The sequence below is a fragment of the Somniosus microcephalus genome, chromosome 20 (genome assembly GCF_052327205.1).
Source record: "Somniosus microcephalus isolate GS21.2 chromosome 20, FLI_Smic_1.0, whole genome shotgun sequence".
In the NCBI taxonomy this organism is placed as follows: Eukaryota; Metazoa; Chordata; class Chondrichthyes; order Squaliformes; family Somniosidae; genus Somniosus; species Somniosus microcephalus.
Window position 1 is genome coordinate 41,998,739 of NC_141006.1, and position 23,654 is coordinate 42,022,392.

Consider the following 23,654-nt stretch of genomic DNA (forward strand, 5'->3'; position numbering starts at 1 on the left):
AAGGGTCAATTAATCTGCACATGGCATCAAGTTCTTAAAAGTACATTAACTCCTCTACATATAAAGGTTAAATGAATATACAAAACCAACATCCTTATACCTGTACAGTACATACTTAGCATTTTAATGGCCCAGAAATTCGGGTCCCAACGCGCGAGTACGCACGGGGGTACTCACGCGTGGACCCGATGGAAGTGCCGGTTTCTTGCATGCAGTACACATGCGCGGGAAACCGGCACTTCCGATCCTCTGAATGAAGGGGTTCAGAGGTCTAACGCGTGCGCGCGGGAGTCTGCGCGTTTTTTTTTTTTTTTTTTTTAAACACAGGTTTTTCCCGTGAGGGTAAGTCTTTAGATTTTAGAAATGTAAAAACCAGGCGTAAGGACTGCATTTTAAAAGGTAAGTGGTCAATTAATTAAAATTAAAACATTTTTTCCACAGGTTTATTATTTTTAAATACTTTAAAGCAAGGTAAGTTTATTTTTAGCCCCGTTTTTTTATAAAATTATTTTTTCAAAAATTTAAATTATTGTTTAAAATAGTTAATGTAATTTATAGTTTATTTAAAGTGTGATTTAAAAAAAAAAAAATTATTTGAAGGTTAACTACTGTTTTGGGCCCTCAGCATTCATACGTTTTGACAGGTCTTTCTGTCAATCTTATGAATGGGCTTTTCCCTCCTCCGATTGGCTGCCCATGGCTCACGTGATCCCAGGGGACACATCGCACTAACTACACCCCTGGGACACGCCAGCACAGCGCGCTGGCCTCTGGGCCAGGCCCCGGAGAGAAATTCCACGCAGGCCCAGAGCTCAACTGCCAGTAAGTGTAGGTCGGGGGCTTGCACCCGCGGGAAGCCCCGACTCAAATTTCTGGGCCATTAAATGTTTTTCTCTTTCTCCCTCACTTTAAAATTAGATTCACAATGTTCCTTCCTTTAAGCCTTCAGCTGTGAAGGAAGAACATTGTAGGTTACCAACAACTTCTCCACAGCTGCCATCAGATGAGTTGATTGGAGAAGCACTTCTGCAACACACTGTTGCTGCTTAAGTAACCTTTTCTAATCGGTCCTTCCTTATAGATTCTCCAGCATAAATTTCTCCATTTTGTAGAATGGCAAAGAACTGGCAATTCACAAACCAGAGGCAACGGTGTTTGAATTACAAGTAAAGCCTGGCTCTAACTTGAGTGGCGTGCAACAGCATGAAATGCTTTATTACTGGAGCCTCCAGTGCTGCCTTGGCTTTACTTCGTTAAATATTCAAAAGCATTTTTCCCTATTTGTGGCTGCATCCAAAATAGTAATTTGTTCTAGGTTTGTCAGTCTCTGAATACATGTTCATTGATGTGAAAAAGGGATGGTTAAGCTTCCGATATTTATTTCTCCAAATGATGAGGCAAGTCAAGTAATTCTCCAGCCTCTGATTCACTGTCTCAATTATCTTCTGGTTTGAAATTCTGAAAATTTAACTGGCATAGCACAAATCCAAGACTATGAGACAATGGAAAACACATGGCATTGTCACCTTCCTGCTGGAATTTCAGTTGCAAATAGGAAGCCCTGATCACCACAACCTATTGGTCTAGGGTAAATATTCAATCTATTACACAACTAAAGTTACTAAACTTAGTTGGGACTTAGACTAGCAAAAATACTGGTGCAGATTTCTGAAACATATTTTGGATATCTTGCTTACCGGGTGAACTTGGCGCATTTAGTAACAAAGTGTTAGATGATCCCTCAGCAGAACTGTTTGTCTCACTTTGATTAAAACTTCCTTCTAACTGTCTCCTCCATTGGAAACGGCTATATTCTTGCTTGATGTTCTGAAATATCTGTTCTGCAATTTAAAAAAGGACAGGAAGTAGAATTAAGGATGAGAAAAACATCAATACATTATATGTCACAAGTCCAAAATTCTGCCGTAAATCACAAATTTCACATCCAAATACATTTCACACATTTATACACAGTAAGAGTATGCTGCAAATAATATTTCTAATATAAACCTTTCTATACTTAAATATTGTTCTGCATTACCTATGACAACCCTGGTATATGCCATGACAGTTCAGTCATATTACAGGCAACAATTTTAAAAGCAGAATTAAAAATATATTTTTCCAGTTAGAAGTAGTGAAACCTGTAAATTAGAGACACCCAAGGGACTTGCATCAGGTGTCCTTTTCAAAATGGATACTGTATGTACAGTAAACCAGATGAGCCAATTATCCCAAGATTGGCTGCAGCTCCTACAGCATTCCTTCTATTTTCACCCGTGCCCAATTCTGAAGCCCTGCCAGCAGGATTGGATTTCAGCTCTATTTTCTGTTCATCGAGTTTCCTGGTTCGTTGCCATTCTGGGGTCCCTTTCCATTAAGGGAGGGATGTCCTGATCCTGGAATCTGCTACGTTGCCAGCCTGCACGGGGAGAGGTGGCTGCTGTAGGGCCAGAGTGCCAGGGAGATCCCAGCAAAATTGTGTGCGTGTGCGCTCCCTCTGCGTGCTGCAGTTGCTAATGTTTGAAGTGGTGGGTAGGGGCTGTTAGCAGCTCACTGGTACCAGACGTACTGGTGAAGTGAGATGTCTGGGTTGCCAATTCTGGTTGAAGGCATTCCTGGAGGTTTGCTCACATGATCATCTGACCACGTGACATCCTCTCCCCAAGCCCCCATTCTCAGATTGTTCCCTCTATACTTGTGCTCGTGTAGCTCATTATTCCCCAGCGTCCCAAACACCCAATCCCAGCTTTGTGCAGTGGTTTTGGGGGGGGGGGGGGGGGGGGGGGGGGGGAGGGGGGAGGGAGTGGTCACCAGGCCAATGGCAGGAAATTACGGTGGGACTCAGTGCAACGTGCACCTGAATGTAAACTGAAGGCGAGGTAGAATGGGGAATTGTTTACCCAACATCTATAGTGGTAGAGAAATCACTATCCCCGAGACAGCTATACAAGCATTCAATCCTAGACAGAGCAGAGCAGTTTCTCTACCACTATGGATGCTGGGTAAAGAGAGCTCCATTCCACAAAAGCCATGTCTTTCACCCGCTACTGGTCTCGCACTTACTTATGTGACCTGTATTTTAAGTTGTAAATGGACTTGGTGCATTGTAGGCTGTCCGTAGACCATAATGTGCGAATGTCCGTGGTTTCAAGGTGCAGCTTGTATCTATTACAATGCAAGTTACTTGGGACCGTCAACAAGTGTGTGTTTTTTGGGGGTGTTCATTTGTACGCGTTTCATTGTATTGCACTAAATGGGCCAAACACAGGTTCAACCTGGGCAGGCACATTAATCCACATCAGGCCTGCAAAACACTTTTTCAAACTAAGTATCCACATCGGGAAAATAATTCCTTTAAAAGACTGGTATACTGCAGAATAGGCCAATAGAAAGATGTACATCAAGTCCACCACTGTGCGATGGACCAGCAGCATCTAACACATAGTTTTCGGCTTCACTTGCCCTCGCGCCCCCCCCCCCCCCCCGTGATCACATAATTACACTCCAGTGAACGAGAAGCATAGTTCCACAAAGCACAGCGACATTTGCCCTTCTACAACCTTGTGCTGATCAAGGAGAGAAATGCCAAGACTAAATAAATGGACAACTTACATTTTCATGTTGCAATACATTCTCCAACGTCAGGCATGTTTTAAACACTGAATAAAATATGCTACATTGTAAAAATCCCCTCTCCACAAGAGCTGCAGCGTAACATCCAATTTCTCATACCACCCATCCTTATCTCACTTGAATGAGACTTAAAATTTCTGCCAAATTTGACAGGTTTGTTCCAAGGTACTGCATCCATCAAAAACTGGATCAAACTGCCCAAATTAATATTTAAACATTTAAAATGAGGAAAGATTATTCATCCCATCAGTTTTATCCAGAATCAAATCCATGTCCCAGGAGGTAGATGGACATTACTTTAACTCAATTCACCTGGAAACAGGGCTCAGTAACTGTTGCATTATGAAGAGAATTATAGTACTGTATTGCTCATTGGTCTTTATGCTCTTCCAAAAAAGCTTGACAATCTAGCAGCCCCTGCTGGCTGAAGAGCATAATGCTGTTAGCTTCTGTGGTTCCCAACTGTACAGTAAACTCTCATATCCAGCACTTATGGGACCAGGATGGTGCCAGTGATGAAAAATTCTGGATAACAGAGCAGTATACCTACCAAGGCAATTTTTAACAAACAAAAATAAAAACCACTGACTAACTCGGTCACCACGGGATACTCGGACTCGACAAGATTACCGGTTATCTATTTTGCTGGTTGTTAAAGTATTCCGGACGATTAAGTGCCGTTTAAACAAGAGTTTACTGTACAGGAAACTGTGTTATCCGGAGGCGAACCGTCCGGCAAGCTTGAGCCACCGGCAAAAATCAGGAGCCGTTTTTTATTCTTTGTTTCTTTTCTTTGCTTTTTTTGAACAGTCAAGCTCTGCAACGTCTGTAGCTAAGCAACAGCTTCAGCTAGAGACGCTAGCCGACTGTTTAGAGGCTGTTGCTAAGCAACAGGGTTTGTTGATTCATATGGAGATGAAAATCTCCGTATGTTTCAACATTAGCTCTGGAGTGTTCAGCAGTTTTGAGGGAACGGCAGCAGCTCGGTCCCGTCGGTGCCGGATAGCACAAAGTTTCCTGTACTTGGAAAAATGGTCAGCAGAATTTGATTTAATGTTTTCTTCCTTGCCTTATTCAGGACAAAGTAAGTAATTGGTACCATGATCAATATGAAGCCAAGTTCCAGATAGGCAACAGTAAATAATGCAATAACCACAATAATGAAAACACACAGAAAAGAGGGCTAAATAGGTGAATAAGGAACAGCTATTAGGAAAAGGCTTGCCAATTTGTCTCACGTTTTCCTCAGACTGTCCCTTTGGTTTCAAAGTTACTATTGTATTTTCGATGTCATAGGCACCCTTTCACAAGATTTAGCTTTGGTGCATTATGCACCATAACAAATTATAATATATAAATTAAATGCAAGATGATTACTACACAGGTGAATTAAATGATACGAAGAACGTGCAGTATAATGTACTCTGTCATCTATAGAATTTTACAAAGATGAAGTGAAAACCAGATGAATTTTAATCTGCCAAGATGAGTATCAACTTTCCTGGCTTGCATGCCTCTACATCAGCATTTATACCAGTCCAAAATATAGGTTTCCAGGGTATTCTATACAGCCACTCTGGGACGTACCTATAAACTTATGTCACTGGAGCAGCACTTGGGTGCAAGAGACCATCTGAACAGGCACCGCTACATGACAGACGATATACTGAAGATGGTGGTATAAAGTACTCTACAGTGGTAGTGCTCCCCTTTTATGTTATTTTGTTTTGCCACCGAGACACACAGAGCAAAATATCCCTTCCAACCATTATTCACCATGTGATGCAGAATACTGTTCAAACCATCACTTTCTCAGCATACAAAATTGTATCTTGTATAGGGTTGCAAAATTCTGGGAATTTTTAAAAGAGGAAACTTTCCATGGGAATTTTCAGGAATTTAGAGTTTTTTTGCACACTGATGGTTTTTGTCTCTGACCCTTATATTATCTTTGTCGTCAAAATAGACATACTGTTCCATACAAATAAAAACAGGCTTTCAAAACTTTATTTAGGTTATAATTTTGAACTTTATTGAACCCCACAAAAAAGACCCATCTAAAATAAAATAAAATAAGAGCGTCAGCTTATTTAGCCTGTAATTTGTCCTTATTTTGTCCCTTTGAGTCTTCTACTCATGAGTCTTCTGAGTCTTCTACTCATCATTGCTCCTCCTGATTCTCTGACGTGTCCATTTCCTCCTGTGTCAGTGTCTAGCTGTGTGGTGGACACTTCTGTATCTGGCTCAATAAGTTGTAGGTTCGCCTGGATAGCCACCAGTTTCTCCACTCTCGTTAGTCAGCCTGTTGCGCACCTTTGTATGCGCATTCCCAAAAAGTGACCAGTTTCGTTCAGAGGCCGCTGATGAAGGTGGGATTTGGAGTATCACCGATGCAATAGGTGACAGGGCCTCAGATGCACAAAGTCCCTTCCACCAGGTATGTGCACTGATATGCTTGCATGATTCCCATATCCCATCCCAAAGACCTTGCTTGGTAGAGAACTTTGCCAGACTTCCCAGAACTTTGCCCACATCCAGATTGAGATGGTGTGAGTGGGTAGAAATCACACTAAGTGCTGTTGATCTGTTCTCCAGAAAGTATTGGTCTCCCAACATGCTTTGGGTCCAGCATGTATGCTGCAGCATGAATCGGCTTGACACAAAATTCTTGACGCGTCTGTATGAATTGAACAATTGCCTTCTCCTCTGCTTTGAGCAGCAGGGATGTGGGTAGGGCAATGCTGATTTGTTCTTTTAAATCAGTAAAAAGCCTGAGAACATCTGACAAGACAGCGTCATCTCCTTCAATCTGAACAATTGCAGATGCTACTGGTGAGAGTAGTTTAAGGCTGCTAACCACTCTCTCCCAAAACACATCATCCAGCAGTATTTTCTTGATGGTGGTTTCCATATCCCCAGACTGGGATATTGCCATTTCTTGCAGCGACTCCTTACCCTCCAGAAGGCTGTTGTACATTATGACAACACCACCCCATCTAGTGTTGTTGGGCAGCTTCAGTGTGGTGTTCTTGTTCTTTGTCATTTGCTTGGAGTTGTAGGTTGCTGCAACTACCTGTTTTCCCCTGACATACTTAACAACTTGCTTGGCTCTCTTGTACAGTGCTTCCATGGTTCTCAAACCCATGATGTCCTTGAGGAGCAGGTTAAGCCCATGAGCTGCGCACCCAATAGACGTAATATGAGGGTAGGCCTCCTCCACTTGAGCCCAAGCAGCCTTCATATTCGCAGCATTGTCAGTAACTACTGCAAAGACCTTTTGTGATCCAAGATCGTTGATGACCGCTTTCAGCTCATCAGCAATGTATGTGCCTGTGTGTCTGTTGTCCTTCGTGTCTGTGCTCTTGAAGGACACTGGGAGAGGAGTGGAGACGATGTAGTTTATGATGCCCTCCCCTCGTACATTTGACCACCCATCTGAGATAACTGCACCACAGTCTGCTATCGTTTCTTTGAGCTTTCCTTGGACTCTGTTATACTCAGCCTCCAGCAAATAAGTAGACAAAGCATGTCTGGTGGGATGACAGTATGCAGGGCGAATAACATTGAAAAATCTCTTCCAGTACACATTGGCTGTGAGCATGAGGGGTGAGCCTGTTGCATATACAGCTCAAGCAAGGCACTCATCTGCATTCTTCTGGCTATGGTTATCCATTGTATCAAAGAACCTTCCAAGTGGGCCAGGAGTTGCTGATGATAAGGAGCCTGATGCTGAATGAGAACCATCATCTTCTTGAATGGAAGCAGAGGAACTCTGGGCTGACTGCTGTGAGCTTTGAGTGAAGTTGTTGCATTTGGATAAATGCTGCTGCATCTTTGTGGCATTCTTAACATATGGCTTTCTACAGTATTTGCACATGTACACAGTCTTTCCATCTTTAATGCCTGGGGTAAAATGCTTCCACACATCCGACGGTAAACGTGGCATTGTTCTATGCAGAGAAATAAAGGGCATTCATCTCGGTGTCGAACTGCGGTCGATCAGCACGATTGCAACAGGGCGAGTACATTTTTGCTGATGCTCCATGTGATGGAAGCATGACCTGTACACACACACACGACGCTACATCACCAATAGTGTATTATTTTGTATATTTTAAATTGAAGGACAACAGAGTTCAACAAGTAACTGGTTTATTTGGTATAAAGTCTGATTTACTTACTGCATCATCACATCAGCAGAAAACAAAATGACTTCCCTCAGGACCCCTAACCTGGATCTTAAAAAAACTATAGCAGTCTTACAGATGCCTGCAGGCCAATCACAATTCGATATGCAAATATTACAAATAGAGGGAGCTAAATCGCTCATCCAACCAATCAGGACACATTTGTTCACAGTCACACACAAAACTTGTAATTATTAAAACAAGCCAAGTAAGAAGATAAACATATATTGATTAAGAAATTCCTTAATAACTAAGATTCCATCTCTGTTAGTAATTTTAAGAGAGGACCTGTGGGGAAAAAAAAGAAAGAAATACAAAAAAAACAATATTATGCTAGCATGTGCTTTTTTGGGCAAAATTCCCAAAATAAACTTCCCGTGGAAAATTTCCGGAAATTTACCGGAAACTTTCCACCCCTTTGCAACCCTAATCTTGTATAATAGTAACAAATTTAAATAACATTTTCATAAACACTAATCATTCACAGCAAACCAGAAGGCATTAATACACCAGTCATTTTTATTCCATTACTTGCAATTGATTTCAAACAGCTCTTCAAAAGTAATGACACAAAGCATTGCCCCGAATATGAAATACTGAAACTACTGCAATGGTTTTGAAATTATTCTGTAAATAGACACATCCAGGGGGACCCCCATTCCAACTTCCAAAAGACAAGTGAGAGTTTGCAGGAAACGTTAGTTAGTATACAGCAACAGAAATAACGCTAGAAAGTTAAAAAAACAGAAAACTTCAGAAATTTAACCACAAAATCCCGAGTGCAGGGACCTAGTTTGAAAACTTATGCCAGAAAGACAGTAATTTCGTTGCTCATCTAAGCAAACTTCATCTGTGAATTTGGTTAAAACAGTCTGGGTTAACTCTGTACAATAGAAATTAAACTTTAAAAAAAAAAAACCCTTGCACCCACTGAAATATCCCATTTGGTGGTGCACAGTAATGCCAGCATACAGGTTCATACTCAATTCCCACATCACTAAATTGCTGATCTCTGCCACATTGTCTTTACTCATCACTTCTGAGTGACAAAGTGCTTCCTTGCCACTTGCGGGGGGGGGGGGGGGGGGGGGGGGGGGAAAAGTGCAATAATGGTATTCTTTTACTGCACTCACACACCTTCAAGTATTGGTCTGATGCCAGTTGCTAGAAGAGGTCAGTGATAGAGTGACAAGGAGTGTAACATTTCTTACAATAAATCTGGATATCTGCAATTTACAAGCAACTACAGGAAACTTGATTTACCGGCACCTAAATAACCGGGAATCTCGGTTAACCGGCAAAATTCAGGAGTAGGTTCAGGTAACTTTTATTACTTGCCTTCCTCCATTTGTTGCTGTGCAAGGGTGTGGCTGCAGCTGTTGCTAAGCTACAGAGACGCTTGCAACTTGTGGCCATTGTTCTGAAGCTGTTGGGTTTGTTGCTTTATACGGAGCTCTCAGCTCCGTATCTTTACTATAGCGTTCGGTTATCTGGAATTTTTGATGAACCGGCACCACATCGGTCCCGTCTGTGCCGGATAAAAAAAAGTTTCCTGTAGCTTGTTATTGGGTCTATCATTCTCAAGGATAGGCCCATTTTTCCTCTATACTTCCAACTGTGAAAATTGTGTTTCAATTGCACTCTCATTTATGGCAATACAGGTAGACTACCCTTTATCCAAACTTCCGAAAACCGAAACCCTCTAAAAACCGAAGGTTTTTTCGTTCAGCGTAAGTCGTGCGCACGACCCCCCGCCGGCCCCGACCCCCCCGCTGACCCCGACCCCCACCGGCCCCGACCCCTGCCAACTTACGCTGAGCGTCAGCGTAAGTCGTGCGCACGACCCCCCGCGCCCGTAAGTCGGCGGTCGGGGTCGGTCCGCGGGGGTCAGGGCCGGCGGGGGTCCGCGCGCACGACTTACGCAGCGCGTCAGCGTAAGTCGTGCGCACGACCCCCGCCGGCCCACCTTCCGAAATCCGAAATTCTCCGAAAACCGAAACACGGCTGGTCCCGAGGTTTTCGGATAAAAGATAGTCCACCTGTATATGCAAGCATGGCACAAAGAAATCCTGCTTTAACAAGACTTTTCACCTTTGACCAGAGACTTCACCTCACAATCTGACTGGGTTCATCAGTCAATGCGTCTAAAAACTGGTTTGACCTGGTTTCCATTTGTTATAGTGTTGGGTGGGTAAGGAAACAATGGAAGTCGAATTTCAAGATAGAACAGAAAAACACATTAACAGGTTGCATAACCAAGTGGATGCCTTGAACAACGTGAAGGAATTGAAAATTCAAAAGCTAGTCACACAGAAGCCTGGCATTTCTGATTCTCAGGTTTCTAAAAAGAACAGATGTCTCGAAGGACTGGCAAAAACAAAAACCGGGATAGGAAACAGAAGCGTGAAAGTAAGATGGCCGCTGTTGATGAAGCGTTATTTAGGTGCTTTAATCACAAAAAGAGCTCAGAAATGTCCATTTTACAGCTACCAGTTGAAAGCCAAGAACTTGGCATGGTAAGCTTTTAAGCATTACATGGATACCTGTGCCACTGGAAAGTGAGACACAATCTTGTTTACAAAAAGCTGTGTGATGAAAAAGTGGCAAACCCGCTGCTAATGCACGGACTGAGGAAGTGTTGCCGGGTTTGTTAGAGTATCAACTCAACTTAATTTACAATTATAGCGAGACCGTGCTTTTTTTTACTGTACCCTGCATGATCAAACCTATGCAAAAATAGAGAAAAGGTGAGCAGTGGCAAAATGAGAACAAAATGCCTTACATTGTTGTGTGGTAACCAAATAGGCTTTGACAAGGCGAAACCTCATGATCAGAAAAAGTAGATTTGGCTAATTTAAATGACTGTCTGGTACCAAAGCCAACACCAGGACCTGCAGACATTGTACATTGAATAAATATAGCTTTACGCCCAATGAGTGGGATGTTTGGACAGGTTTAACTAAACATGGAGTGGTGCCTTTACCCATTGTGTCATAGGTTTGAGGTTCTGCAGAGAGATTTCAAGGAGCTAAATTCTAGATTACTCCAGAGCAATAGTAATTTCTAGATGAATCCCAGTGCCACACATGGAACCAGATGGGAAAAGCTGGAAGGATGGTGTAGAAGGGAGAGTTTCAGATTCCTGGGACACTAGGAGCACATGTGAGGCCAGGTAAGGTTGTACAAATGGGATGACCCTCACCTAAACTGGAGAGGCACTCTTGTCCTTGTGGAAAGGGTAAATAGGGCAGTGATGAAAGGTTTAAACTGGTTAGGGGAGGGGAAAATCCACACTTAGCCAAAAAAGTGAGGAAAAAGACCTGTAGAGAACAGGACAGGGAGAGTTACCAGATAATAAGCTTTCTATACACAAATGCATGTAGCATAAGAAATAAAACAAGTGAGTTTGAAGCACATATTCAGCTTAAAGCATATGATGTATTAGCCATTAGAGAGACCTGGCTACAACCAGAGCATGAGCTAAATATTCCAGGCTATAGGATGTTTAGAAGGGACAGGGAAGTTAGAAGAGGTGTAATAGCAATATTGATAAATGACAATTACTGCAGTAAAAAGGAATTTCAGCAAGGGTAATTGGGCAGTGGAAACTGGGTAGAGCTAAGTAACAGCAAAGGATGCAAGACTCTGGTAGGAGAGGTCTTCAGATCCGATAGCAGTGATGTAGTTGGGGGAGGGGGGGGGGAGGGGGATGGAGAGAGAGATCAGGGCAGCATGTAGCAAAAACAAGTGGCTATCATGAGAGATTCAGGGCAGTTTTCCAGGATATGTTTGAGCATACAGGGTAACAGGCCACTGGAGTTACTGATGAGTAACAAACTAAAATTAGTCAACAGACTGTAAAGGGAGCATCTTGCAAATAGTGACCATATAACGATTGAATTTGACATTAGGTTTGAGGGGGGAGAAGGAATGGTCACAAACAAAAGTTGTAAATTTAAGCAAGGTAAACTCTGAAAGGATGAGAAATAAATTGACCACTGTAAACTGGGCTGAATTGTTAATAGGTAATCCTACAAATGGTAGGAAGTATTCAAAGAAGTATTTGGTATGATACAAAACCAGTACACACCTCTAAAAGGCAATGGTCCCACTTGTGTAGTTAAGCAAATCTGGTCAATAAATGAGGCAACAGATACCATCAAGCTAAAAGAAAAGGCTTGTACAAATGCAAGAAAAAGTGGAAATCCAGCTATAAAAAGGGATACAAAGAAAGTAATGAGTGCAAAAAGGGAATATGTAAGAAAAATTGCAAGGGGTATCAAAGCAAATATATTTAAAACAAGGGAAGAGTGGTAAAGGGGAATGCAAGTCTATTAAAGTTGGATGCAGACAAGACCGCGAGAGATAAGGAAATGGCAGACTTGTTCAATGAGTACTTTGTATCTGTTTACACAGTGGAGTAAGAGGATAAAATACCAAAGGCACCTAAAAGTCATCGGGAGGAACTTAGTGGATTTAATAAAAGTTTTTAAAAATGGCAATGAAGAAAATAATAGGACTTAAGATAAACAAACCTCCAGAACCAGATTATTTCCACCCCAGGTTATTAAAAGAAATAGATGATAAAATTGCAGAAGCAAGTCATAATTTTCTAAAGGTCTCTAGTGCCAGGAATTGTGCCTTTGGTTTGGAAAATTGCAATAGTCACTGCAATATCTAACAAGGGAGGGAGGGAGAAACCAGGTAGCTACAGACTGTAAATTTAACAAATCGCAGGGAAGGCACTGGACTTTCAGAGACAGAGTGACTGAACACTTGGACAAGCATAAGCTGATCAAAGAGTCACCTTGGATGTGACGGGTAGGTCATGTTTAACTAATCTAGTCGTTTATTTTTGAGGAATCACGAACAGTGGTTAGGAGTGTGTCTATGGAGGTTGCCAATATGGACTTCCAGAAGGGATTGGATCAGGCTCCACACAAGAGAAAAATGAGCACGCGCAGAATTAGAGGCAACCTTGTGTCATGGGTTGGTAATTGGTTTGGAGGCAGGAGACAGTAGGGATAAAGGGTGCAATCTCCAATTGGCGGGATGTGACAGGTGGTGAGCCGCCAGGATCTGTACAGGGGCCTCTGCTTTTCACCACATATATCAATGACTTGGTGAAAGAACACAGTTGTATATCCAAGTTTGCAATTGACACCAAGTTAGTAGGGACAGTAAGTTATGTGGCTGGGAGCAGAAAGTTACTAAGGAACATAGACAAACTAAGTGGACAAAACTATGGCAGATGAAGTTCAATGTGGGGACGTGTCAGGTCATTCACTTTGGAGCCAAGGGTAAGAGACTGAGGGGGGGGGGGGGGTAAAATTCATTACCGCCCAGCAATGGGCGCTACCTTTGGAATAGTTTGAGAATTAGCGCCAGGCGCTAATGAATCTCACTGCACGCAAAATTCAGTGTCATCACTCAAAGAAAGGATGGGAGCACTAAAGACCTAGCTCAGTGGCGTTAAGATGCAGAGCGCTAAGCAATTTCAGGTGCAGTCTAATCGTGAGTCATCATTGCCACAGGCTCTTTCCAGTTCGTAAAGGAGGTTCAATCATGCTGCAGAACCTCATTCTCAGCATTGCTGGTTCTGCAGCTGTCTCAGCAATCATCAAAAGGCCAAGAAAAACAAACCGGACCACTGAAGGAGGTGTCATTATGGTAGATCAGTGGCCCAGGGAGAGCGCTCTCAGATTCTGCAACCAGGCATTGGTCTTCGCCATGGAGAGGGAGGGCATTGCTGTACCCAGCAAGTGGCAGGAGGCCCTCGCCGCAAGTCTTCCGCACCATGTGGAGGGAGGTAGCCCAGCAGGTCTCGGGCAGCACCGTGGTCCCCAGGACCCACACAGTGCAGGGAGAAATTTAACAACCTCACTCGGGTGGTCAGGGTCTGTCAATACTTCAACAAATTCCTCAGTCTGCACACACACTGCCCAAAGCACCACACCCCCAGCACTCACCCACCAACAATCTCCTCCTACCAACACTCACACCCACATCTCACACCTTGCACACAATGACAGTTATTCAACTATGGCAAGCACATCTCCCAAATGCATTGCTCCACACACTCTCACACTTTCCTCTCTCTTGCTCACAACAGGAGGAAGCAGGAGCGCACAGGCAGGAGACAACCTGACACCCAACCACTGAGTTGGAGGAAAAGGAGTGCTGCAAATCATTGGGTGCCAGGTGGTGAGCGCCGTGGCCACCGGCGATGTTGATCCCCTCGGGGACAACAGTATGTTCATCCCTACTCCTGCTCACATTCCACAAGCCTTTTCCACTTTCCAGCTAATTATGCTGTATGCATGCCTTTCTCCCTTCCTGCCCCCTCCCCTCACCTTAACCCAACTCTTGTGCCTTTATGCTTTCAGATAATGAGCAAGTACCAGAGAGCAAGGTGGAAGAAGAGGACGACAAAGAATACACCACGTCACTGCATGTCTCACCTGCAAGCACCAGCTCAGATACTGGCACTACACATGCCTTAGAGGCTGGTATGGTAGCAGGATCTGCACCAGGGATGAGTAGGCTGCAGCAAGGCCAGAGGCAAAGGGTAGCTTGGGAGTCAGCTCCCCGGAGGGCTAGTTCACGCATGTTTTCTGCTTTACAGGACTCCGATGCGCACCTCAAAGGCGAGACCTTTGGAAGAAGGGTGATGGGCATGCACAAAGAGATGATAGGTGCTAATGGTGAAAAAAATGTGTTCACTGATTATTAATAAATGTATTAATTGGCCTTGGATGAATGTGGTGTCTCGCATTTCAGCTTTGCGCTGCGATAAGGGTTGCAACAGGGATGGAATGATGGGGATATGGTGAGCAATGGGGATCTGGGGTTTAATTTATTGGAACCACAGTCTGATGAGGCGGCCCTTCCAGTAGACCGATTCAGTGGCTGCCTTCTCCCTCGCTCCTGTTCCTCCTCCTCCTGAGGTGGTCCCACAATCCCTGGTGGCACGGGCTGGGCAAGTTGGAGCATGCAGCAGACCATGACGAAATGGGACACCTGCTCCAGCAAGTACTGGAGGGCTCCTCTAGCGTAGTCAAGGCAACAGAACCATTGCTTGAACACCCCGATGGTCTGCTCGATGATGTTCCAGTTGGCAGCATGGCTCTCATTATGAGTGCTGAGCAGGAATGCTGGGGTTGCAGAGTGGGGGTCGTCATGAGCCAGGTGGAGAGCGGATACCCCTCGTCTCCGACCTGTCAGCTGAGAGCTTGATGTGGCGGCTGGTCTGGCACAGGATGAAGGCATCGTTGCTGCCAAGATAGCAGGCATTCACACTGATGATTCACTGTCTGCGGTCGCACGCCAACTGCACATTAAATGAGTGGTAGCCTTTACGGTTACGGAAGACCTCAGGATTGTTATGCGGTGCCTGCAAAGCCACGTGGGTGCAGTCAATGGCGCCCTGCACCATGGGGAAGCCTGCTAATCTGGCAAAACCACATACACGTTCGTCCCGCTTCTCTCTGGTGATGGGGAAGGAAATCGTAGTCACTTCTTCTACCGTAGAGAGCCTCGGTGACCTCCCGGGTGCAGCGATGGACAGCGAACTGAGAGATCTCAGCTATATCTCCTGTTGCAGACTGGAAGGAACCATTGGTGAAGAAATTTGAGGGCAACGGTGACCTTGACTGCCACTGAGCACGCTGTGATCAACCTGATCTGAGGCTCGAGGTCTGGTTGCAGGGGGTGGCAGAGTTCAGTGACCACATCCTTGCTGAAGCAGAGCCTTCTAATGCACTGCTCCTCACTTAATTGGAGGTAGGAGAAGTGCTCTCAGAATACCCTCGGAGGGTAAGGCCTCCTGTTGAGAGCCCTGATGGCCACATCCTGCAATTTTTCTCGATGCCTGTGCTCCCTCCACAGTAGATCCTAGAGGGCGAGGTCGTCTGCCAGTACAGCCCCCATTAATGTAACGATGTCTAGCACTTCGAAATTGTTAGAATAAATGTAACAAATTTTTAGTAGCCACAACACTCCTTGATACTAATGAACCTTTAAATTACTGAATTAAACTCTTGCACAATCGCAAACTGAAAAGGAAGCAGCGAAACAGCACTAACCTGACAGCTGCGACGGATCCCTTTAAATAGCGCCCCTGGAGCCGCCATCCACCTGCTTCACGCCCCCTCTGCCTGTCGTTGTCGGGGCGAGGCGCTAAGGTAGGGGCTGTTAATCAATTTGGTAGATCTGACGCTCTGGGCGTTGCACGTACACTTATGTCACGGCCTGCCTGGCGCTAAAGCCCCAGGCGCTAACCGTTAGCGGCGGCGCTAAGGGGCGACTGGATTCGCCTCGCCCCGGCGCTACTTCATTAGCGCCCCCGACAGGCGCTAAACAACTGAATTTCTCCCCCCCAGGAGTGATGGAGGAGCAAAAGCATTTAGGTATGCATGTAAACAAATCAAAAGTTAGTGCAAAAAGTAATCAAAAACGGCTAATGGAATTTTGGCCTCTCTCAAGGAGATTGGAATTGAAAAGTGAGGAAGTTATGCTTTGCCTGTAGAGAGTTTTGGTTAGACCCCATCTGGAGTACTGCTTTCAGTTTTAGAAACATAGAAGATAGGAGCAGGAGTAGGCCATTTGGCCCCTCGAGCCTGTTCCATCATTTAATGAGATCACGGCTGATCATCCAAATTCAGTACCCTGTCCCTGCTTTCTCCCCATATCCCTTGATCCCTTTAGCCTTAAGAAATATATCTAACTCCTTCTTGAATATATTTAATAAGTTGGCCTCAACTGTCTTCTGTGGTACAGAATTCCACAGGTTCACCACTCTCTGGGTGAAGAAATTCCTCCTCATCTCTGTCCTAAATGGCTTACCCCTTATCCTTAGACTGTGACCCCTGGTTCTGGACTCCCCGACCATCGGGAACATCCTTCCTGCATCTAGTCCTGTTAGAATTTTATAAGTTTCAATGAGATCCCCCCTCATTCTTCTAAACTCCAGCGAATATAAGCCCAATCAACCCAATCTCTCTTCATGCGTCATTCCTGCCATCCCAGGTATCAGTCTGGTGAATCTTCACTGCACTCCCTCCATGGCAAGAACGTCCTTCCTCAAATAAGGCGACCAAAACTGCACACAATACTCAAGGTGTGGTCTCACCCAGGTCCTGTATAACTGCAGCAAGAAATCCTTGCTCCTGTACTTGAATCCTCTCGCTATGAAGGCCAACATACCATTCGCCTTCTTAACCGCCTGCTGCACCTGCATGCTTACCTTCAGCGACTGGTGCACAAGGACACCCAGGTCTCGTTGCACTTCCCCTTTTCCCAATCTATTGCCGTTCAGATAATAATCTGCCTTCCTGTTTTTGCCACCAAAGTAGAGAACCTCGCATTTATCCACATTATACTGCATCTGCCCAATCACCCAACCTGTCCAAATCATACTGGAGTTTCTCTGTATCCTCCTCACAGCACACATGCCCACCCAGCTTTGTGTCGTCTGCAAACTTGGAGATATTACATCTAGTTTTGGGCACCAAACCCCAGGAAAGATATATTGGCCTTAGAAGGGGTACAGCAGAGATTCAACAGAATTATACCAGGCTAAAAATTAGACAAGTTGCATAAATATAAACTTGTATTCCCTTGAGTTTAGAAGGTTGAGGCATGATTCAAATCAAGGTGTTTAAAATTATATATGGTTTTGATATGCTAGATACTCTCATCTGGTTGGGGGAATTAAAAAAGACATAACCTTAAAATTAGAGCTGGGCCATTTAGGAGTGATATTGGGAAGCATTTTTTCAATGATAGTGGAAACCTGGAACTTGCTCCCAAAAGGCAGTGGATACTGGGGCAATTGAAATTTGAGTTGGCGATCGATAGATTCTTGCTGGGGAAGAGATCTGGAACAAAGGCAGGTAAATAGAGTTGAAATGCAGATCAGCTATGATCTAATTGAATGGTGGCACAGGCTCAAGAGGCGGATTGGCCTCCCCCTGTTCCTAAATCAGTTGCATTCAGAACGCTGAGAATCAAAAGGCAAAAAAACGCAAGACGCCGAACTTGTACATTCTAATGAATTCTATTTTCTTCCATACTTCTAAAATTTTAAAATACAAACTAGTTGCAATTCCAGCTACAAATCTTTTGTTTTAAAGAGGGCCAAATACACACTTTGTCACTCAGTGCACCAGCACTCAATCATCTCTTTTACAGAGATAATAAAGTTCTCTTATCTCTACTACAGGAAACTCTTTTAACCGGCACCTAAAAAAAACCATAAATCTCTCTTAACCGGCAAAATTCAGGAGTAGGTTCAGGTTAAGTTTTACTTCATATCAGTGGCCGTGTAACCGGGGCTCCTGGATCTGTGGCCGTGTAACCGGGGTTCCTACACCTGTGGCCGTGCAACCGGGACTCCTGGATCTGTGGCCGTGTAACCGGGACTCCTGCACAAGTGCTGTGTAACCAGGGTTCCTGCACCTGTGGCCGTACAACAGGGACTCCTGGATCTGTGGCCGTGTAACCGGGACTCCTGCACAAGTGCCGTGTAACCGGGGCTCCTGGATCTGTGGCCGTGTAACCGGGACTTCTGCACAAGTGCCGTATAACCGGGGCTCCTGCACCTGTGGCCGTGTACGGGGCTCTCGGATCTTAGTAAGTATACCTCTCTGTAATCCGGACTTTTTGATCAACCAGCACCACGCCGGTCCCGGATAAAAGTGCCCTGTACATAACCTAAATTAAAAACCCTCAGTCCACGTGGACTTAATTGTGACATCCGCCTCTGCAGCACTTTGATACTACTGCATCACAGAATCTCAGCATGCTTTCATTGATCACATCATTCAAAGTATACAAGGCAATTTCTGCTGTCATAGGAACTCAAAGTACCCTCAAAAAGTTAGATAAAAAATTTCAACCTTCCATAAATATATTCATGCAACAAACAGGAAACTCACTCCAGCATGCACCTTACTGAAGGGAAAAGCTCCCAAAGGACCACCACAATCACATTATTTTATATCACCAGTTCCTCATTTTCTAATGCATTAATGTAAAAAGGGTAATGTCAGAAGACGGAGAAAAAACATTTTCATTCTACATAATGCGCAACACAAGGATATTTTTCAAATATCACATTTTTAAATGTGTATATGCACTCGAATTTTTAGTACCTTTGCACAAGAAACTGATCTGCTGCCCCTCATTTGGCAGCCCATTTTCTCAGAAACAAAAGATTTAAATTCTTCAAGCCATTATACTGTTTTGAGGCAACTCTGCTAAAGTTTCAGAAATTACCTCAGTACAACTCTCTAAGGGGCAACACAAGGCAATGGTTGCCTGTTTTCATTATTCTTGATGGACAGCTATCCATTTTGCTTGCCAGATGAATTATGCTCACATTAGAATTATTCCACATTTTATTTTGAGATATTTGAACAAACCAATGGGGTTTTAACCCTGCAAGGATAATCTTCCTTTAAAAGTGAAAAAAAATTACCACTTTTAAAAAGTTTTTTTATTTAAAAAGATTCTTGAAACAGCAACATATGGATAAAACAGCTAATACCAGTATATTAAATGGTACTAATTACTCAGATCTACAATGCAACTGTCTATTACATGAAAAATATTGCAATTTTAGACACCAGAATGTAACTTTGATACTGTAGTCCACCAACACTGCATTTACTGCCTTCATGAATCTGCTTCTTCGACTAGCTGCTGAGACTTTAATTTTAAAAGATGAAACTAAAAATTACTGCAAAGAGATAAAGTGAGTATGAACCTTAGTAACTCTAATTTAAAAGGAAATCCAACTTCTAGGTACATTTTTTCAAAGCAGATACTTTATCCTTTAAACAAAAGGCTAAAATGAGAAATTGGCCCATCTATGTGGGAACAAAATTGAGCAAATCTTCCTGGATAATCAACACCCAGACAACTGAATTTTTAACACTGCCTTCTCAATGGATTATAAACCCAAAATATCCAATTATGTGATCTTCATTCCAGTTACAAATCCATCACCAACAAAATTGTATACAACACTGAGAATTTTCCAATGAATCCATGCCAGCACATTAAATATTAATTTTGTGTGCACATATGACATAATTTATCATTTAGTCTTCTTGAATTATTATAGCCTCGTAGTTCTCTCTACAGTTTTTATTTTTGCCTGAGCGATCTTGCTTTCTCTCTGCTTCTCCAATCTCCCACGTCGGTCTTCCTTGCTTTAGTATTTTAAGTTTGATCTCTAATGAATCTTCTACTTTAACTGGAGATCCCAATATTGTTTTGGCTGCTGATCTAGATGTCTCTGATGAATTGAAACTGTTGATTTCACTCTGTCCATTAAGCATGGAAAACAATCATAGCCTGCTAGTTAGTAAAATAGTGATAAAACATGTTCATGGAGGAGATGTACAAGCTTTTTCAGACAGAACCATCAACTCCTCTTCCAATTTGAGATTGCAAACAATAGCAATTACTTTGAGCTCAAAACTTTAGTGCATGTTAAAAAAGTGGTTTATTGGACACTTTTTCTAAAATGTTTGGAAACTCAAACCCAGGAAACTCAATCCAGGATACCAACGAAACATTCGGTAGGAAAAGTAACTCACCCCCAAGCAGTTTGACATAACTTGCATTTATATATAGTGGCATAACATATTAAAAAAAATCCCAAGACACTTCACAGGGGCGCAAAGAAACAGAATACTAAACAGCAAATAGAACTAAGGTTTATGCCAGCACAGAAAAATTAAGTGAAAATTGTAAAACAGTTTCAATTCATCAGACACATCTAGGTCAGCAGCCAAAACAATATTGGGATCTCCAGTTACAATAGTAGAGGATTCATTAGAGATCAAAATTAAAACACTAAAGCAAGGAAGACAGACTTGGGAGATTGGAGAAGCAAAGTTCAGACATAGAAGAACCATAGAGAAAGCAAGATGGCTCAGGCAAAAATAGAGACTGTAAAGAGAACTACAAGGCTATAATTCATGAAGACTAAAATGATAAATCGTGTTATGTGCATGCATAAAATTAACATTTAATGTGCTGGCATGGATTCATTGGGAAATTCTCAAGAGTGAAATGACATTCCCAAAACATTGAATACTATTAAAGTGGATTTCCAGGACAGATGATCAAAAGATGCTTTTTAAAAAAAAAGGTTTATGCTCATGAAGGAATGTTAGTTCTGAGAAACAGATGTAATTTGTTTCAGGCACCTATTGTCAGCATCAAGCACTCTCAAGTCAGTCACAACACAGGTGCAAAGTAAAGCTCCCTACGCTGCTCCAATAATGCTAACAGTACAACAATTTCCACTGCCTCCACCCCCCCCCCCTTCCAAATCCAGTCAGAACTGATGTGAATGGGGGTAGGGGGGGGAGGGAGAGAGTGTGGGGGGTAGGGGCCATATCCACTAGGAAACAGGCCATTTGGCTCATCAAATCTCCACCAGTGTTTTCTTCCACCAATTCTCCCAGATAATTTGGGAGCATGAATGAGATAGTCACAGGTCACAGTACAAATTAGATTAGAGAGCTTGTCACAAATTCAAACTTAAAAAAAAATGCACTGCAACACAGTATTTTGCAGTTAATCAATGCAAGCACACCAACTAAGCCAGTCACTGCCACTTTCAATTTTGCATTCATAAACAAATGAATTACACCTTTAGTTTACTATGCAAACATGCCAAATTCACTTCTTATCCACAAAAGCCCAACATTAATATGTCAGTGAACATATTATACAATGCTCTGCATTTAATCACCTGCCCATTAATCTTTTTTTAATTAACACCCATTCCCCAAAAATGTACCAACTTATTAATGGCACATTTTCAAAACAAAGAAACCAATATAACAGGGATTGATTAAAATCCTCATTTCAGATTAATGTACCACAGGCTTCTTTATATTATGATGAATATCCAACAAGATCTTTGTTCTAAAACCAAACCAAAAGGTATTAAAACAGGTATTGCATCAATTACATAGGTTTTCGGATAAACTATCACCCCCACCATTTAAAGAACTGTAAATTACCATTTAAACCTGTTGTAAATACATTGTATATTTGGCTGTTACCACAGTAGAATAACTTAGAACAGTAGATTGTCAAGACGATTTTAATTTCAATTCTGAGCCATCTTCTGCCATCAGCTCACAGCTCCTGCATTACAAATATCACAGTTCACTGTCGTAGCAAAAAAAAAGGTTATAATTGGTTTTACACAAAACGAAGGCAGTTACGACACCCTGAAGTATAGCCATAATACAATAAATAAGCCTTTCGCCAATGAAGATCATGACTTTTTGGGAGACCTCGTTGAGATTTCTGTCCCAAAAAATAATTTAAAATCTCTCTGGCAGCTTCAACAATATTAAAATACTGACTGATATTTTAGTGGCCAGAGAACCTCCGAGGTATATTTAGCAACAGCTAAAGACCCCTCCTCTTGCTTAAAAAAATGGCAGCCATTTCCGAGGGGGAGGCTGTGAAAAAAAATGATCAACATTTGCATCGATTTTCAGCTTTATATTGTACACAATGTAGGGCTACTTTGACGGTGGTAACATATCGGGACTTCTGTTTGTAAAGTCGCCGTAGGTTCAACAGCAGTGAGGCAGATAGCGAAACAAAGCCTGAATGAATTCCCTAGGAAGCTGCACCTTTTAACACCCTCCCATAATAATCCCGGCTTTTATTGCCATTGTCTGGCTGTGCCACTGCCCTGCCACCCTCTCCCCTCCCCCGTTAGATTACCTGGTGTGAGCCTCTGTGCTGACGAGCTCTCTCCGCCAAAGGCCGCCGGCTCCGTTTTCAGGTACTTCTGGGGCGAAGGTGCCCCACTGCCAGGCCCTGTTAAAGGCATACACCGCCGCCTCTTGGGAGACTGAGACTGAGGGCTGAGCAGCGCGTCAAACTCGACGCTCCGCTTGAGTGTGGCCCCACACGCCATGATCCGCCAACACCCGCTCGCCAAACAACCGCCTGGGCTTCCGAACTCAGACAAGGGAGGGCAGGAAAGGCAAACGTCCGTCCGTCCCACCGACCGCTCCGGGGTCCGCCGACCTCCGCGTTTCGGCTTCTTAAAAGAAAATGTAGCTTTTAATTTTAATTTTCCTTAGGAAAAGCTCCGGAACGGCGAAGTGAAGCCGCCCTGTCTGTGTGGTGCTTCTCCTTCAGCCACTCGCAGCTTTCGCTTTTCAAGCAGCAAATGGCGTCTCCGGCCAGGCAACCAGCAACAGCCTCACTTTCAGCAGCGTCACAATGTGGACACCTCCACTCACCGCCCCTGCCGGGGGAGCACCGCTCAAACAAAACCTCACTAAAACTGCTTGCTCAGCAATTCATCGTCATCAAAACTATTTTATCTTACATTTAAATTATTGGTTGTATTGAATATTGCTTCACGGGAGTAAAAAAAGGTGCAATTCACAAATGTAATTCACGTGGGGTCACCTTCCCTTATCATTTCTTTGCAAATATTTGTCTTTATTAAAGAGACAGTATCCTTTTTTTTGAAGGCCTGTATTGGCTGAGGTTCAACATTACTAGTCCTAAACTCCACCAGCTTTTAAGGACCCTTTAGCTCTGCGTGGAGGGGTTTCCTATACGGGCTGCTCCTGCGCACTCTCCACTTTGCCATCTTCGCCTGCCGACCGGACACGCCTTGGCGTGCTATCTTGCTGTCCGGCGGAGGCGGAGGTCCCCAATGGGGGGCTCTCTACGCGGGAGTCCCCCCCTTTTCTATTGGGGCTTGGCCTGGAGGGTGTTGCATGCAGCAGTCCCGTGCAATAAAATGTTAAGTAGTTTCACGGACTCCCA

At 43.4% G+C, this 23,654-nt stretch overlaps 1 protein-coding gene across 1 annotated transcript in view; it reads right to left on the reverse strand.

Moving 5' to 3' along the window:
* The window catches only part of akirin1 (akirin 1), a 40,280-nt gene extending 17,172 nt beyond the window's left edge, over nt 1–23,108 (reverse strand). The window contains exons 1-2 of the mRNA XM_085962491.1: nt 22,590–23,108; nt 1,698–1,841 (exon numbers count right to left, since the gene is read on the reverse strand). Coding sequence (XP_085818617.1) covers nt 1,698–1,841; nt 22,590–22,785 — 340 coding nt within the window. The 5' untranslated portion in view covers nt 22,786–23,108. The remainder of the gene's footprint in view (nt 1–1,697; nt 1,842–22,589) is intronic.
* Between the last annotated feature and the right edge of the window lie 546 nt (nt 23,109–23,654).